A 16406-nucleotide genomic window follows, 5' to 3' on the forward strand; every position below is an offset into this window, starting at 1 on the left:
CACATCAGCCGAAGCCTGAACGATATTCAGGTATTGCAGAAAGCAGGCCCAGACTGCTTTGTTATCAGAGGAGTAGGAAATGAAACTGAAAACTGCAATTATCAGCGAACATCTCCACTTATACCTTTATGTTCCTATGGTGGAGGGATTGTCATTGATAAGGCAGCTGAAGATGGTTGGGCCTAGGACACAGCCCTGAGGAACTCCTGCAATGATGTCCTAGGACTAAGTGATTGGCCTCCAATAACCACAACTGTCTTGCTTCGTGTTAGGTATGACTCCAGTCAGTGGAGTGTTTTTCCCCCAATTCCCAATGACTTCCAATTTACTGGGGCTCCTTGATGCTACACTCGATAAAATGCTGCCTAGATGCCAAAGGCGGTCACTCTCACCTCCCCTCTGGAATTCAGCTGTTTTGTCCAAGGCTGTAATGAGGTCTGGAACCAAGTGATCCTGGCGGAACCCAAACCGATTATCGGTGAGTAGGTGGGTAGCACTTAATAGTACTGACAACACTTTTCATCGCTTGCTGTTGATTGAGATTAGGCTGATGGGGCAGTAATTGGTCAATTGGATTTGTCCTGCTTTTTGTGGACAAGGCACACTTGGCCAATTATCCATTTTGTCAGGTAGGTGCCATTGTTGTATCTGTAGCTTGGTTAGAGGTGGAACTAGTTCTGGAATGCACGTCTTCAGCACTACAGCTGGGATGTTGTCCGTGCCCATAGCCTTTGCTTTAACCAGTGCATTCAGCCATTTCTTGATATCACATGGAGTGAATCGAATTGTCTGAAGACCAGCGTCTGTATTTGTGGGTACATCAGGCAGATGTCCATATGGAGGTTATCATGACCTCCCAATGCCAAGAATGAATAAAATTGCATTTTGCCTGAACTACTTAAAAATGTAATTTTGTATGGCAACTTTTGAAAAACTAAAAGTGCCTCTATTTTGCAAAATTGTAAGATAAAGATGAGTACATTTTTGTGATTAAAATCTCAAAATCTTCAAAATAATGTATGGAAATGACCTAACATACCCATAGACTGTGGAATTGCAAGTTACTTTGCCTGTAGTAATTAAATAATTTAAATAAACTTTGTTTCCAAAAGGATGGTTATACACCTTTGCTGTTGGCTGTTATGGAGAACCATCAAGCAATGGTAGAATTTTTCCTTAAAGAAGGAGCAGATGTCAATGCAAAGGACAAAACTGGGAGGTACATTTTACACACTAAGTCTTAAATTACTACATTAAGAACCTGTTTGTGGGAAATTTGCATATCTTCTTTCTCTGCGTTTTTCTTCATGGAAGTCTTGAAGTAATACCCATCGACCATTGATTATTGCTGTTTCTATGCTGTACTTGTTGGTAGCAACAAGAGCCCATATGCACAAGAGAATGTGAGAAATTGTTAGTAGACATTCCATTGCTTAAATTGAATGATCGTTCAACCAGATTGTCTTTATTTTTTTAGAATATGCATTTAATACCATTCATTGGGAACAATTAGCTCTTCCAAGCATGTAATCTTAATATAAGTACCATCAGAGAGTAAGAGGAAATTTTAGCTTCTGATATCAAAGTCTATTTTCTTTATCCTTATTACCTTTCTTCATTTTACAAAGATTAATAGCTTTGAACTTTGCGGATTTACATCCTTCTAGTTGCTGGTTAAGGGGATGCAACAGGAAGGAGAGTAACAGGAAAATAAGTGGCACCATGGAATTGCTAGAAGTTAAAATGATCACCAGACTGTTAACTTGCTTGAGGTTGAGGCTTATCAGGGCACTATCCTTTCAGCTTGTGGAGAATCTTACATAGACAGTCTCCCTACAGCAGTAGACCACAATTGATCCCTCCAAAGTAGACAATAGCAAACCCACTGAATCTTCTGCAGTTTGGCTAGAGATTTCAGTTTCTCTGTCCTAGCTGCTGCAAATGCCATTTAGGAAAGATGTTTCTTTGTTATTCAAGTTAGAGTTACTGGGTTGCTGTAACCAATAGAGTTTTCATCCTATACCAAGGATGGCAAATGGGTAAGCCAAACCACTGTGAAGTGAGTTGCTCTGTTGCCAAATTGAAATGGTGTTTCTAACATTTTGTGACTTGTTTCACGATGCCAAAAATGGTGTTATGGGTCTGCGGGAAGAAGCTGTAATTTAAAAAAAAAATCAAATCGACCTGGCAGTGATGAGCATCCCATATCAAAAGGAGGAGATGTCTTAAATTATTTGCAGCAGCCAGATGGGAACAATCAGAATGGACGCTTGTGTCACATAAATTATCTCCATGGGTTATTGATTAAACATCAAGGGAATTGTACATTTTAATTTTTAAGTGCCTAATCCTGAGAACAAGATAAGTCAGTCAGCTGTTTGTGGCAGCCATAAAAGAGAGGAATATATTTTACTTATTGTTTGTAACTCAAATATATGACATAGGGCAATGATTTTTAAATCTTCCATATTTTGTTCTTTCTAGAACTGCTCTGATGATTGCTGCGAATAATGGACAGATAAGTTTGGTTAAGCTACTTCTACGTTACGATGCCGATGTCTCTTTAAAAGAAGATAAAGGATGGACAGCTGAAGATCATGCAATTATGAATGGACACCATGCGTAAGGATTTACAGTTTTATTTCTTGCATTTACTTATATTGAGAGGTCATAATCATTTACGGCATAGAAGGAGGCCATTTGACCCATTGAGTCCATGCTGGTGCTCTGCGGAGCAATCCACTCAGTACCACCATCCCCCCTGCTCAGTCCCCCTAGTCCTGCAAGTTTATTTCCTTCAAGTGCCCATCCAATTTCCTTTTGAAGTCATTGATTATCTCCGTTTCCACCACCCTCGTCAGCAGCGAGTTCCAGGTTTTTCCTCATGTTCCCCCTGCATCTCTTGAACAAAACCTTCAATCTGTGTTCCCTAGTCCTTGTACGATCAGTTAATGGCATTAATGGTGCAGAACTGCACTTGGCATGGCAGTGGTATTACTAATGCATTGGTGGGATAGCATGTAATGGTACTATCTGTATGTCTCAGTATAAAACCAGATAACAAAACAGAATGCTCAAATCCTAGTCAGTGCTTGGTTAGCTTATCTCAGCAAGGTCATCAGTTGGGTGCTGCAGTTGCTCTCAGTATTCTAGCTGTTGGTGTGGGGAGAGAATCAGCCAGGTTGTGGCTGTTTTAAAACCAGTGAACCTCTGCTGGAAAGTGCATATATGTGGCTACCATGTGAGTGGCCAAATCTATGGCAGATGGCGTTCAGTGCCAGGTCATCCATTTTGAATCCAAGAAAGATGAATTGGATTTTTTTTAATGATGAGAGACCAGGAACTGTAGAGTAGCAAGGGGATTTGAATGCCCAGTGATACTAATCACTAAAAGTTAGTGCAAACGTATAAAAAGTAATCAAAACGGCAAATGGAACATTGGCATTTATCTCAAGGTGCTTGGAGTACAAAAGGGGGGGAAGTAATGCTTCAATTATATAGAGCTTTGGTCAGATTTCATCTGGGTTAATGCGTTCAGTTGTTCCTGACCACACTACAGAAAGGATATATTGACCTTGGTAGTAAAGTGCAGGTTGATCAGAATAATACTGGGAGTAAAAGGTTAAATTATGGGGACAGAAGGGCTGAATGGGCTCCCCTGTTGTCATGTTTACAGGCCCTGGTCAGAAATGATTTTAGCCTGTGATCTTGAACTAGGGAAGTACACAAACTGGAAATCTAGTGAGCACAGGATTGGGCTTGGCTGTGATTTGCACATGAAGAGTGGACAACTGAGTTGGATACTGGATGGCTCCTAGTGCTTGTGGAACCATAACCCAGCCTGATTTGTCATCTTCAGGAGAGAGTGAATGCATTGATGCAAAGCTCTTCAAAATGACCATATTTCTAGAATTATATTAAGAAGTTGTACTCTACTTAATTCAAAAATCAACATTGCTGTAGACCATTCTGGAAGTAAGTTTTCAAAAAAGACTTATGGTTACTCCATGCGCATGTAAGGATAATGCTGTGGGTTCAGATCAAAAAATTGCATTGGTGCTGCATGTGATGATTTTTGACCCTTTATATGAACATCTATGTGCGTTCTGGTCACCTAATCATAAAGGTGATCAATGAAGCTGATTGCTAATATCAGGGTTTTAAATTACAAAGCTAGTGGACTTGTTTATTTTGGAGTGGGGAGGAGAGTTTGATGTGTTCCAATTGAAGTTGTAAAACTTATGAAGGGGATTAACAAACTCAATCAAGCCAAGTTTTTCACTTTGGTAAAAGGCTCAAGTGCAAGAGGACAAATGTGGAAATTATGATAAAATATTAATGACCTGAAATTGGATATACAGGGCATACTTTCAAAGTTTGTTGATGACACAAAACTTTGGAAATATAGTAAACATTAAGTAGGATGTTAACAGACTTCAGGGAGATGGAGACTGGTGAAATGGGCAAACACATGGCAGATAAAATTTAATGCAAAGAGGTGTGAAGTGATACAATTTGGTAGGGAGAATGAGGAGGGGCAATATAAATCTAAATGGTAAGACTTTAATGGGGCTGCAGCAACAGAGTGTACCTACACAGATCTCTGTAGATGCCAGGACAAGTTTAGAAGGCTGTTAAAAAGGATACAGGATCTTTGGCTTTATTGAGAGGCAGAGAGTACAAAACCATTAAAGTCATGCTAAATTTGTATGAAACACTGGTTAGGTCCCAGCTACATTATTGTGGCCAGTTCTAGGCACCACACTTTAGGAAGGGTGACAAGGCCTTGGAGAGGGTGCAGGGGTGCAATGGTTTTGATGAGAGTAAATAAGGAGAAATTGTTTCCACTGACAGAAGATACAGATTTAAGGTAACTGGCAAAATAGCCAGAGATGACATGAGGGAAGCATTTTTACATAGCAAGTTATGATCTGAGATGTATTGCCTGAAAGGGTGGGGCAAGCAAATTCAATAATAACTTTCAAAAGGGAATTGAATAAATACTTTGAAGGGGAAAAGATTACAGGGCTCTGGGGAAAGGTCAGGGTAAAGGGACTAATTAGATAGATCTTTCAAAGAGCCGGCACAAGCTTGATGGGCTGAGTGGCCTTCTTCTGTACAGTATCTTCTTTGATTCTAAGATTTCAGAATGAAACAGCTGAAAATTTGCTCTTATCCATCTCTATTAAGACACTGCCCACAAATTATGTTTTAAAAATTAACATAATATTTCCATTTTAGAAAAGTGAACAGTTATCCAAAAATATTTCTTCTAGTTTGGGTAGATCTTGTGTAAGTAAATCTTAACTTCTGATTTGTACAGTTGTTCTCATCTAATCACTGAGCATGATACAAAAAAGAAACTCCATCAGTCACCATACAATGGAGCAAGCAAGATGAAAGGGGTATCCATGTTCAGCAGTCCAGGCCATGCTGCTGAAGTAGGCTTTGCACTTGGAGGACCAGCCACAGACAAAGAAGGTAAGTTTAAGGGAAAAATGAAGAAATACATATATGGAAATCTTTTGAAAATATTTCTGCATTGTATACTGGAATATTTTAGGCTCTGTAGTGTACTCAGGATATTGGCACAACAATTTAAATGTAGTTCGAAAACTCTTTCTACTAAGTTATGTACATTAAATTGTGTTAAAGGTAGCTGCAGATGTGTAACTGAAGGTTTGATGCAAGAATCTGAAAATCAGGATCGTGGAAAATAATTTTAATGCGGCCATATTTGAGTTCAACAGTGATTTGCTTTTCCCTTTTTGAAAATACAAACTAAATATAGTCTGTTCATATGCTGCAATAGACTCTCCATTGATAGTTTTATTGATTGAAAGGCTACAAATATATCAAACAGGAAAATGAGGCTAAGATGTCAGAAAAGAAAATATAATTGATTTGTGCAAGGTCAAGCTGAAATTTCCAATAAAACTGTTTTACTTGATGGGAATCCTTGTGTAAAATTTGAACTTTCTACTGACCACCAACCAACAGCTTTGTCTTTGGCTGTTCAGCCATATGAGTACCTGACATTATTCTGAATAATACTGTGTTTCCATCGATCATTTTAGGCAGCTAGCAGTTAATCCTTTAGTGTCAACATTCCGTATCAACTAGAATGCTGATCACAAGGCATCTGATCTGGGAAAAATCAATACGGAATTGATTCTGACTTTGTACTCCATTGCTATTAATGGTTCTGGCTTGAATGGCCTCCAACTTGGAATTTGAGTCATTTAAGAATATTGATAAATGCAGTTTCCGATGGAGTTCTGATGTCCTTCTAACTGACATCTGCACTTGAGTTTCATTGGTGCTAAACAAAACTTAAAACAGTACATCTCCATGTTTCTGAGAAAAATAGATTAAAATTTTAGTTGAAAGATATTCACACTCGTTTTTCAGTGTTATGTTTTTAAGTGGGGAGCTAGTGATGGAGGAGAATAGGAGTATTTTTAATAGGATACTTATAACTATCCTCCTGATTTCAACAACCTGTCTCTGTTTTGTGCTGTAGCTCATCATGTTTGAGTGTTTATAATGTATATTTCATGGAAACAGAGGAGAACTGAAAATGGAAATGAGCAAAGAGTGTAGAGATTAGCAGCTAACATAGAAGAGAACCCCAAAGTCTTGTATAAACATATAAATAGTAAAAGAATGGTCAAAGGAAGGATGGAGCTAACTAGGGACCAAAGCGGTGATCTTCTTGTAGAGGTAGAGGGCATGGCTGAGGTACTAAATGAGTACTTTACATCCCATTTCACTAAAGAGGATGCTGCCAAAGTAACAATAAAGGAAAGAGGTAGTAGAGAAATAAGACAGGATCAATATAGATAAAGAGGAGGTACTTAAAAAGTTGGCAGCGCTGCAAGGTCGAAAAGTTCCACCCAGTCTGATGGGATATATCCTTGGTTGCTGAGGGAAGTAAGGACAGAGATAGCAAGGCTCTGGTTGCAATCTTCCAATTCTCTTTTTAAATATGGAAGTGGTGCCGGAGGACTGGAAGATTGGGAATATTACACTCCTGTTCAAAAATGGGGAGAGGGATAAATGCGACAACTAAGGCCAGTCAGCCTAATGGCAGTAGGGAAATTTTCAGAGACAATAATGCATTAATTGGCACTGGGAAAAATATGGGTTCATAAATGATAGCACGGGTTTGTTAAAGGTGAATTGTGTTTGACTAACTAGATTGAGTTCTTTGAAGTAACAGAGAGGATTAATGAAGATAGTGCAGTTGGCGTATATATGGACTTTCAAAAGGTGTTTGATAAAGTACCACATATACACTTGTTAGCAAAATTAAAGCCCAAGGCATTAAAGGGTCAGTGGCAGCAAAGAATCAAAATTGGCTATGAAACAAAGCAGAGAGTACTGCTGAATGGTTGGTTGTTTTTCAGACTGGAGGGAAGTGTACAGAGGTGTCCCCCAGGGTTAGTGTTAAGACCACTGCTCTTTTTTATTTTTTTTTAGTTTCATGGGATGTGAGCGTTGCTGGCAAGGCCAGCATTTATTGCCTATCCCTAATTGCCTTTCAGAAGGTGGTGGTAAGCCGCCTTCTTTAACCACTGACGGCAATTAATGACCTGGACTTGGGTATACAGGACATAATTTCAAAGTTTGCATGAAGTGTTTTGATACAGTAAATAAGGAGAAACTGTTTGTGACAGAAGGATTGGTAACCAGTACACAGATTGAGCATAATTGGTGAAAGAACCATAGGCGAGATGAGCTTTTTTTATGCAGCGAGTTGTTAGCTAAAATGCACTAGCTGAAAGGTTGGTGGAAGCAGATTAAATAATAACTTTCAAAAGGGAATCGGTTGACTACTTGGAAGGAAAAAAATGCAGGAGTCTGGAGAAAGGGCAGGGGAATGGAACTAATGGAGAGCACAGGCATAATGGGACAAATGGTTTCCTGTGCTGTATCATTCTATAAATGGATGCCACAATTGAGAACAGACAGCCCTATTTCTGAATGGAGGAGCAGATATTGATGGTTATCATAGCTTAGTCACTAGAACCAGTCAGGAATTGTCATCAGTACACTTTGTATTTGCGATGAATGTTTGTTCTGAACTTCTTTACGATTTGAATTTACCAAGCTGGGGGGTTACAGAATACACGAGAAATCATGGTAAACAATTAAAACCACATGACTGATGCTGAGTATAATTCTCAATTTCACATAAATTACTAATTCAGTCCACTAATGAGACACAAAATATATGAAAATGTCCATCCATTCTAATAATGACAAAAAATAAATTGTGCAATAATGTTGGCTTCTATGAAAGTTTTCAGTATGACAATGGTACCCATCCGATATTAACCCAATAGCCTTTCAAGATTGATCAATGAGTGGCATATTGGTTACTGCACTTCTGCAACCTTTTACAGCAGATTATCGTGTTATTGAAACAGTGCAATTTATGCACATTTATGTCAGTGTATATTAAAGATGCTACAGTGGATATTATCTGAGATCTTGAAGTTGAAGATCTTTTTTTATAAAAGACTGGATCGCACTGCTCAGTTTACTCTAAGTGAGAGGATATGCATTTTGGTTTGGGGTTGGCCTATGAAGAAAGAAGCAGTTAACATATTGAAAGCAAGAAAAAATAATTGGATAGGCACAGATGAGTACATTGCTGTGATGTACATTTATATTATATTATGAGAAGCTTTATTTTGACCCCTGGATATTTGCATTTGAGAAAAATGGCGGACAAAAATATTTTTTGAAAACTTGATTTGATCAGCTTTGTTTCTGTTTTTCTGAGCAATGAGTATTGTGTCGCACTTTTTGATTTGCATACATGAAGTGTGCCTCCAGAGTGGCAGGAATTGTGTACAGTCGTACAGTTTTTAATACAGTACTATTGGATCTTTCATGTACTGCTCAGAGTCAGAAAATAAGCTGTTTTGGAAAAGTAAGATTGTTATGCCACATAAGGCACAGTATATTAGAGATGATGGCTGTGTCAATCTTTGTCTTTATTACATGGTTTTCTGGTATTTTTATGACATGACTTTACTTGCATTTTAATGAATTCAGTGACTGTTGGGTTCCACACTCTACGAAAGATTGCTGCTTGGTATGAGGATATTAAAATGTGAAGAAAGACTCCAAGTTGTGTCCTGTTAGAACATTGCAAAGGATGGAGTAACATATAGGGTTTTAAAAATTATGTAAGGATGGGACAAGGTAGATGGGAGCAAACTGTTTCCAGTCATTGAGGGGTCAAGAATGAGGAGCCGTAAATAAAATAGAAGATTAAATGTAAGGGACTTAGAACAAAGGGCACACAGGGAGTTGTGAGGCTGCGGAATTCACGGAATGACAGTGCTGTGTCGAAAGACGTGGAATGATCTCTAAATTAGCAATGGTAAGTTTGTTTTCAGATGAATAATAGGGTAGTTAACTGAATCACAGAGACTCAAATGTATATTCTCCAGCAAAATAGTCAATTCCTTTTAGGCTATTGTTACGACCAGGTGAGAAATGTGTCCAGGGGTCTTTTGCTGACACGGAACACAAAAGTCCGAGTGTATCAGGCCTGTGTCCTCAGTACCTTGCTCTATGGCAGCGAGGCCTGGACAACGTATGTCAGCCAAGAGCGACGTCTCAATTCATTCCATCTTCGCTGCCTCCGGAGAATACTTGGCATCAGGTGGCAGGACCGTATCTCCAACACAGAAGTCCTCGAGGCGGCCAACATCCCCAGCTTGTACACACTACTGAGTCAGCGGCGCTTGAGATGGCTTGGCCATGTGAGCCGCATGGAAGATGGCAGGATCCCCAAAGACATATTGTCCAGCGAGCTCGCCACTGGTATCTGACCCACCGGCCGTCCATGTCTCCGCTTTAAAGGCGTCTGCAAACGCGACATGAAATCCTGCGACATTGATCACAAGTCGTGGGAGTCAGTTGCCAGCGTTCGCCAGAGCTGGCGGGCAGCCAGAAAGACGGGGCTAAAATGTGGTGAGTCGAAGAGACTTAGTAGTTGGCAGGAAAAAAGACAGAGGCGCAAGGGGAGAGCCAACTGTGCAACAGCCCCGACAAACAAATTTCTCTGCAGCACCTGTGGAAGAGCCCGTCACTCTAGAATTGGCCTTTATAGCCACTCCAGGCGCTGCTTCACAAACCACTGACCACCTCCAGGCGCGTATCCATTGTCTCTCGAGATAAGGAGGCCAAAGAAATACCTGGTCTTATTGTAACAGGGTTTTATTTTTCAACACACTGTGTTTTGAGTTCCCTTTTTGTGAATCCTTGTTCACAGCTTTCCAATTATAAGACAAAGAAACCAGTTCACATAGACTTTCTGAGGTTTATAGAAAAAAGATGAAATTTTATTAAAACTTAAACTCTTAATACGGTTCACGCCTATGGATATACGTGTGCCCAACGCTAGAATGCACACGCAATACACACATGCAAATAGGGACAAAAAAAGAGAGGAAAATATAGTAGAATGGCAATATCAGAAGACTTTCGTGTTTACTGTGCTTCAAGCTCACTTTAGTCTTTTTGTAAGTAGTCTTGCTTTTCGTTGGGGCCCAGTATTCTTCAACCTTGTTCACTGTTGGAGACTTTTCTCTTTTTGAGGTTCACGTGTCTTCACAAGATTCAGTTCCCTGAGAGATGAGCAGGCAGACAGGAGAGGATTCTGCTTCAGTTCCAGGAGCACACAGCTTTCTGAGTTCAGATTCCTTGTTGGAAGTTCAAATTCTGTTTTTCCAACTTAAAACTCTCTTATAATAAAAACAAGAAATGCTGGAAATACTCAGCAGGTCTTGCAGCATCTGTGGAGAGAGCAGCAGAGTTAACATTTCAGGTCAGTGACCCTTCTTCAGAAATGGCAAATATTAGAAATGTGAAAGGTTATAAGCAAGTAAAGCAGGAGTGGGGCAAGAGATAACAAAGAAGAAGGTGTGGATAGGACAAGGTCACAGAATAGCTGACCAGAAGGTCGTGGAGCAAAGGCAAACAATATGTTAATAGTGTGTTGAAAGACAAAGCATTAGTACAGATAGGGTGTTAACGGACTGAAAATTGAACAGCCACAAGTACAAAAATGAAAAAAACAGTGGGTTAGCAAACTGAGCAAACTAAGATGAAATAAAATAAACACAAAAAAAATTTAAAAAAGGAAAAAGAAAAAATTCCACGACCTTCTGGTCAGCTATTCTGTGACCTTGTCCTATCTACACCTTCTTCTTTGTTATCTCTTACCCCATCCCTGCTTTACTTGCTTATAACCTTTCACATTTCTAATATTTGCCAGTTCTGAAGAAGAGTCACTGACCTGAAATGTTAACTCTGCTTCTCTCTCCACAGATGCTGCCAGACCTGCTGAGTATTTCCAGCATTTCTTGTTTTTATTTCAGATTTCCAGTATCTGCAGTATTTTGCTTTTATTAAAACCCCCGCAGGTGGTGACCTACTGGTTTGACCAGGTGTCTTCTGTGTATTGGGGCAGGGACTGGTTCCTCATTGTTCCAACCCTGTCTGTTACTATGCAAATGTCTTTCCAGTCAGGGGCTTGCAATTTTAAGTTTTAATGTTCCTGTGGCGAAATGATGAGTACCTCAGTCTTGGTAGGTGGGGGGCTTGCCTCACACTATCATATAGCACCATGTACCTTGTCCCAGAAGCAAGTCACTTGTCAGAAATCCTGTCCAGTGTCTTGCATTCCGTAATGCATGCAAGCAGGTTGAAATTGCACATCTTAGTTCCTTGCTCCCCTACCATTATTACCCTGAGATGATTATAACTGCAGAATCTGGAAACTGTAGCAGCCAATTTAACACTATGTATTCCTGCTGCAGAAGACAGCACATAATGGCATACCACTTGTAGAGGGCATACCAACATCTGGAATTAAACACCACATGAAGAGGAAGCAATGATTTCTCCAAAGAGTCTCCCAAGACCTGCAGTTGTTCATGTAGTGCCTCCACATTGAGTGGACTGACTTGCCTTCACATAAAATGGGGCAAGGTCTGCAAATGCTCCTGCAGCTGCCACTTTCATCAGCCTTCCCTAGAGTGTGTTGATGCTGCTACATAACAGGGAAGCCAACTCCACCAATATCCTAGACATTTTCTGCGCAACTTGTGAGAGTCTAGGCAAAAACCTCTATATGTCTGATACTCGACTACCATTCTGCTTTTCACAGGACACTTGAGATCATCATCCACTTGCTCTTTAGCCAGAGGCTGTTACTTCTTATGCCTCCACTCAACTAAATCAGACTGCTTCCACATCTGCATCCTCTACCCTCTTGTACTCTGTCAGAATATATCAATTCCTCATCTACACTACCTGTATCTTCTTGAGTGGGTGTCTGAGCTGCTGTATGCCACCAAGTGTTGCCAGATGTTCGCCTTTCAGCATCGAAGAATGCGGTCAAAATGTCAACTTATTTGATGACCGATTTGACTGATTTTTATTTTTTCCTGCTGTGAATGAGTGTCCAGAGAGTGAAGAGTGGATCCCAAATACATCCAGTTCCGTATTTTGCTTTTTCAGGTGAGACTTCCACAGTTGGCACTTGCATTCAGCATCAGCAGTGCAATGGGCCTCTTAAGAGGTACTTTTATGGATGTTTTCTTTTGTGGTGCTTTCTTACCTTGAGCAAACCTCCATTGCAAGAGGTTTGTGGTATTTTACTGCAGTGCATCTTGATCCCAGGCTCTCAGCTGGCACTTAGAGTGAGGCAGAGAAAAGCTCAGATGGTCACCAGGGGTGTGCATGGTGACAGTATAAAGTCATGTTTTTTGTGAATGTTTGTTATTGTACAATTTGATGTAATGGTTGCTTGGTGCTTCGTGTTCTTGTATAATGATGGGGAACAGGCAATCTGCTGATATTGAGACTCAGTTAGAATGTCACGTCTAGCTGTGAAGAGCAAGGCTTTCACTTAGCCCATGGAGGATTTGCTGAAAGGTGCAGGTCTTAGGGCTAAGGCTTCCTGCATTCATCTATGAAGCTTTCTCTGACTCTCAGCTGGCTTGCACCAGTAGTGTTAATCAGGCTCTGGCATCGTTTGAGACATCTGCCTGTGGTCCTTACATGATTGCAATATCGTAATTCATGAGCCAGTCCTGGGCACTTAATGCAGGGCCTTCGTACAAGCCCGTATCTATCCAGACACTATCCAATGGCTTGCTCAATTTTTATCCTTGTCTTTATGCATGCTTCATTGCAGTACTGGGGTTCTTAAAAGGAGACAGTATGAGCCTAGGAGTTGTAGGTATTCTACATCACCCAGCTGCCATCCTGTCGCTTGCTCCTGCTGTTTAAATAGAGCTGAAACACTGATGAAGTATATTTTTAAAAAGTGCCTAGCATCTTGTGAATTAATGTGCAGGGTGCTGTGCCTTCATTGAAAATGAGCTGCACGCTTAGGGACTAGGAGTCTTTGCAGTTCATGTAAATTTAGGGCATGCAATGCTACATGGATGCAATCAATATTTCCCATTCAGCAAATCTGAAAAATTTGATGAGTCTCTGATTCATCAGTGTGTGAGCACTGACAAGATTGTTTAAATTGACTTAACATGTCAAAGGGGGCATTGATGACTTAGAGGGTTGCATAGTGAATTAGCTGATCTGGGAAAAGTCCAGTGGTTCCTTTGAGCCTGTGGCATAGAAGTTGAGAGCTTTGATCACTCTCTCTGCCACTCTATGAGATGTAAACAATGGTTGCCGATCAAGCTGCAACAACAAGCTGTGCTCTTTAGGTGCTTCATGACAATAATGCAGGCTGCTAAGACACAGCTACTGGGAAAACTTGAGGCAAGTACCCCATGATCTGTTGAATGGGTTGTACCAGGATGGTCTGACTCTCCTCTGGTGCTGCGTGATCAATTTGGCCCCCTTCCAGCCTTCTGTTGTTCTTCTTCCTCCAATATATAGATAATATAAACTGGATTTTGTATTTGGTAGCAAACTGTACAGCCCTCAGATCATAGCTCAGTTATTATTTTGAAACAATAGTTTCCAAGGATAAAGCAGAATTTAGCAGAAAGTATCCTGAGTATGACCGAAAAATAATTTTAATACCTGCATTGAGTCCTGTGATAGGACCATAAGTCTCGAAGAAATCTTAGGTGAGCAGTATCTCGGGTACTTCCTTGATAAAGGGTCCTTGCAAAATTCACCTTTTAATAGTGGCAAATATTCTCAACTGTGGTTGGAAGGCAGAATTTCTGGAATTTAGTGCAGGTGATGTCTGTTCTAACAGTCATTTACGTGTGACTGCCGTTGAGAAGATGGGCACTTCCTTAGCACGTCCTGAAACTGAATGGATTTATACCAGATACTTCTGCATCAGATTCATCAGATATTCCTGGCAATGCAGAGGTGTACTTGCCAATTTGCACACTGGGGCCCAAATATCTAGCACCAACTGATGCATTTTGCTTACCCTATTGCTGAGTATTTGCAGCTTTAAAACTGATAAAGGATAAAAATTAATCACAGACAGGTAAAGAAACATATATAGAATCGAGGTCACCCATTGGTTAGGAACTCAATATAATTTATCAAAAATAGAATTTGACTGGTCACTCTAAGTCAGTAGCCCTAATGATAATGTTTACATGTCATGAACGTATGTATTGTTACAAATAACGTGTTGCCTGCGATGTGCAATTTGTCAAAGACGCCACGAATTTTAATGTATTGCTCAGCCATTGTGTGACTGGAGAGAAACAGAACTTTTTAACACACTGTTACTAAATGTAATGTATTTTTTTGTTTTTTGATGGTGAGAATTTGCAGTGCTTTTATCCCAGAATAATTGCAACTTTAACATTAATTGCCATATAGTACAGAAAAAATGGAGGCTTCTAGCAAAAGTAAAAAAAGAAATTGAAATACTAATGGCCATGATGAAATCTGAGTGAAGGAAATGGAGCAATATTCTGCCCATGCTTTCTCTAATACCTGGGTAACCTTCAGCTAGATGCACTGTGTGGGATCAATTATGATTAACTAGCATCTTGTCAAGTGCCACTGTATAGGTATAATTAGTAAATAAAGAACAGTTCAGTAGATCTATTTTTAATTCTGTCCCAGATCTTTGAAAGGGCCTCACTCCATAAGGTACGAGTATGATTTGTAAAATAATATTGACTACATTTTGCTGCTGGGGTATCTATTTAGTTTAGTTTTTGTTTAGAGATACAGCACTGAAACAGGCCCTTCGGCCCACCGAGTCTGTGCCGACCATCAACCACCCATTTATACTAATCCTACACTAATTCCATATTCCTACCACACCCCCACCTGTCCCTATATTTCCCTATCACCTACCTATACTAGGGGCAATTGCTAATGGCCAATTTACCTATCAACCTGCAAGTCTTTGGCATGTGGGAGGAAACCCACGCAGACACAGGGAGAACTTGCAAACTCCACACAGGCAGTACCCAGAATTGAACCCGGGTCGCTGGAGCTGTGAGGCTGCGGTGCTAACCACTGCGCCACTGTGTCACCCAATTCTTCAAAACAAAAGTACTAAACATATATATCTTATAATCCCCACTTGATCCCATGGGCTGTTATGTGGGAGTTTGCCAGTCTAACTTGTGATGCCCATAAGGATAGTTATTGTGAAATATGGAAGAGTACCCCAGAGTGTGAAATGTAAAACATTGTTTTTGGGACAGAAAATGGAGAGCCTTATTCTGCATCTGGTCAAGAAACATCTAACTGGGAACTTGATGACACTGGAAGACTAGAGTTGAAAAATTCTTTGTTCCTCAGCACTGCCATTCTTTGACTTGAGGACAAAAATTCTCGATCAAAATAATGGTTTTAATGCACAAAATGTAACAACGTGATTTATGCAACCAAACTATTTGCAATGCCTAGTTGATTCATATTTTTGTGGAACAAAAATTAATGGACTATTTCCTTGTGACCTCACCTGTTTCAGATAGTACCTTGGGGAAATAATTCTGTGGAGCACCTGGTGAAATTTTAAACATGCTACTGTGTTATTCAACAATACCAAAACCTTTTAGGTAATTTGGTTTCAAACTTAGCATTTCAACAAATTCATGTGGGCCGCTCTGGTTTCTTAGTTGAGTATTCAGAAAGCCCAGGTAAACCTTTTAGATGATGTTTCCCTGTTTGTAATGGTCTTGGCAGTATGTTGTGCTTTGGAATTCTGCTGTTTTAGTTTCTATTTTCTCTTGTTCCTGACTTTGTCTCATCTGTTCCTCATGTCTTTTCCTGTGGACATAGAGTTTCAGGAGTCTCCTGAACAGAAGTGGAGAACAAGTGATTCTGAGAAAGGTAGTATTGACTCTAGAAGCTTTCTAGCACAATAATGTACTCAAATAAACATGATCCCACTTGAAATTTATGTTTTGCGCCCT

The 16406-nt window shown here is 40.0% G+C and overlaps 1 protein-coding gene across 8 annotated transcripts in view; it reads left to right on the forward strand.

Moving 5' to 3' along the window:
- Positions 1-16406, forward strand: part of si:ch211-272n13.3 (ankyrin repeat domain-containing protein 26) — a 260148-nt gene that overhangs the window by 38357 nt on the left and 205385 nt on the right. For 7 of the 8 annotated variants that reach the window (XR_010976854.1, XR_010976855.1, XM_068050522.1 and 4 more), the window contains exons 4-7: positions 1113-1219; positions 2485-2622; positions 5324-5481; positions 16273-16323. Coding sequence is in view for 6 of the 8 variants with exons in the window: in XM_068050522.1 (XP_067906623.1) it covers positions 1113-1219; positions 2485-2622; positions 5324-5481; positions 16273-16323 (454 nt within the window). In the remaining 2 variants the exon portion in view is untranslated. The remainder of the gene's footprint in view (positions 1-1112; positions 1220-2484; positions 2623-5323; positions 5482-16272; positions 16324-16406) is intronic. The other variant, XM_068050523.1, reaches the window with a different exon arrangement.

The sequence above is a fragment of the Heterodontus francisci genome, chromosome 18, assembly GCF_036365525.1.
Source record: "Heterodontus francisci isolate sHetFra1 chromosome 18, sHetFra1.hap1, whole genome shotgun sequence".
In the NCBI taxonomy this organism is placed as follows: Eukaryota; Metazoa; Chordata; class Chondrichthyes; order Heterodontiformes; family Heterodontidae; genus Heterodontus; species Heterodontus francisci.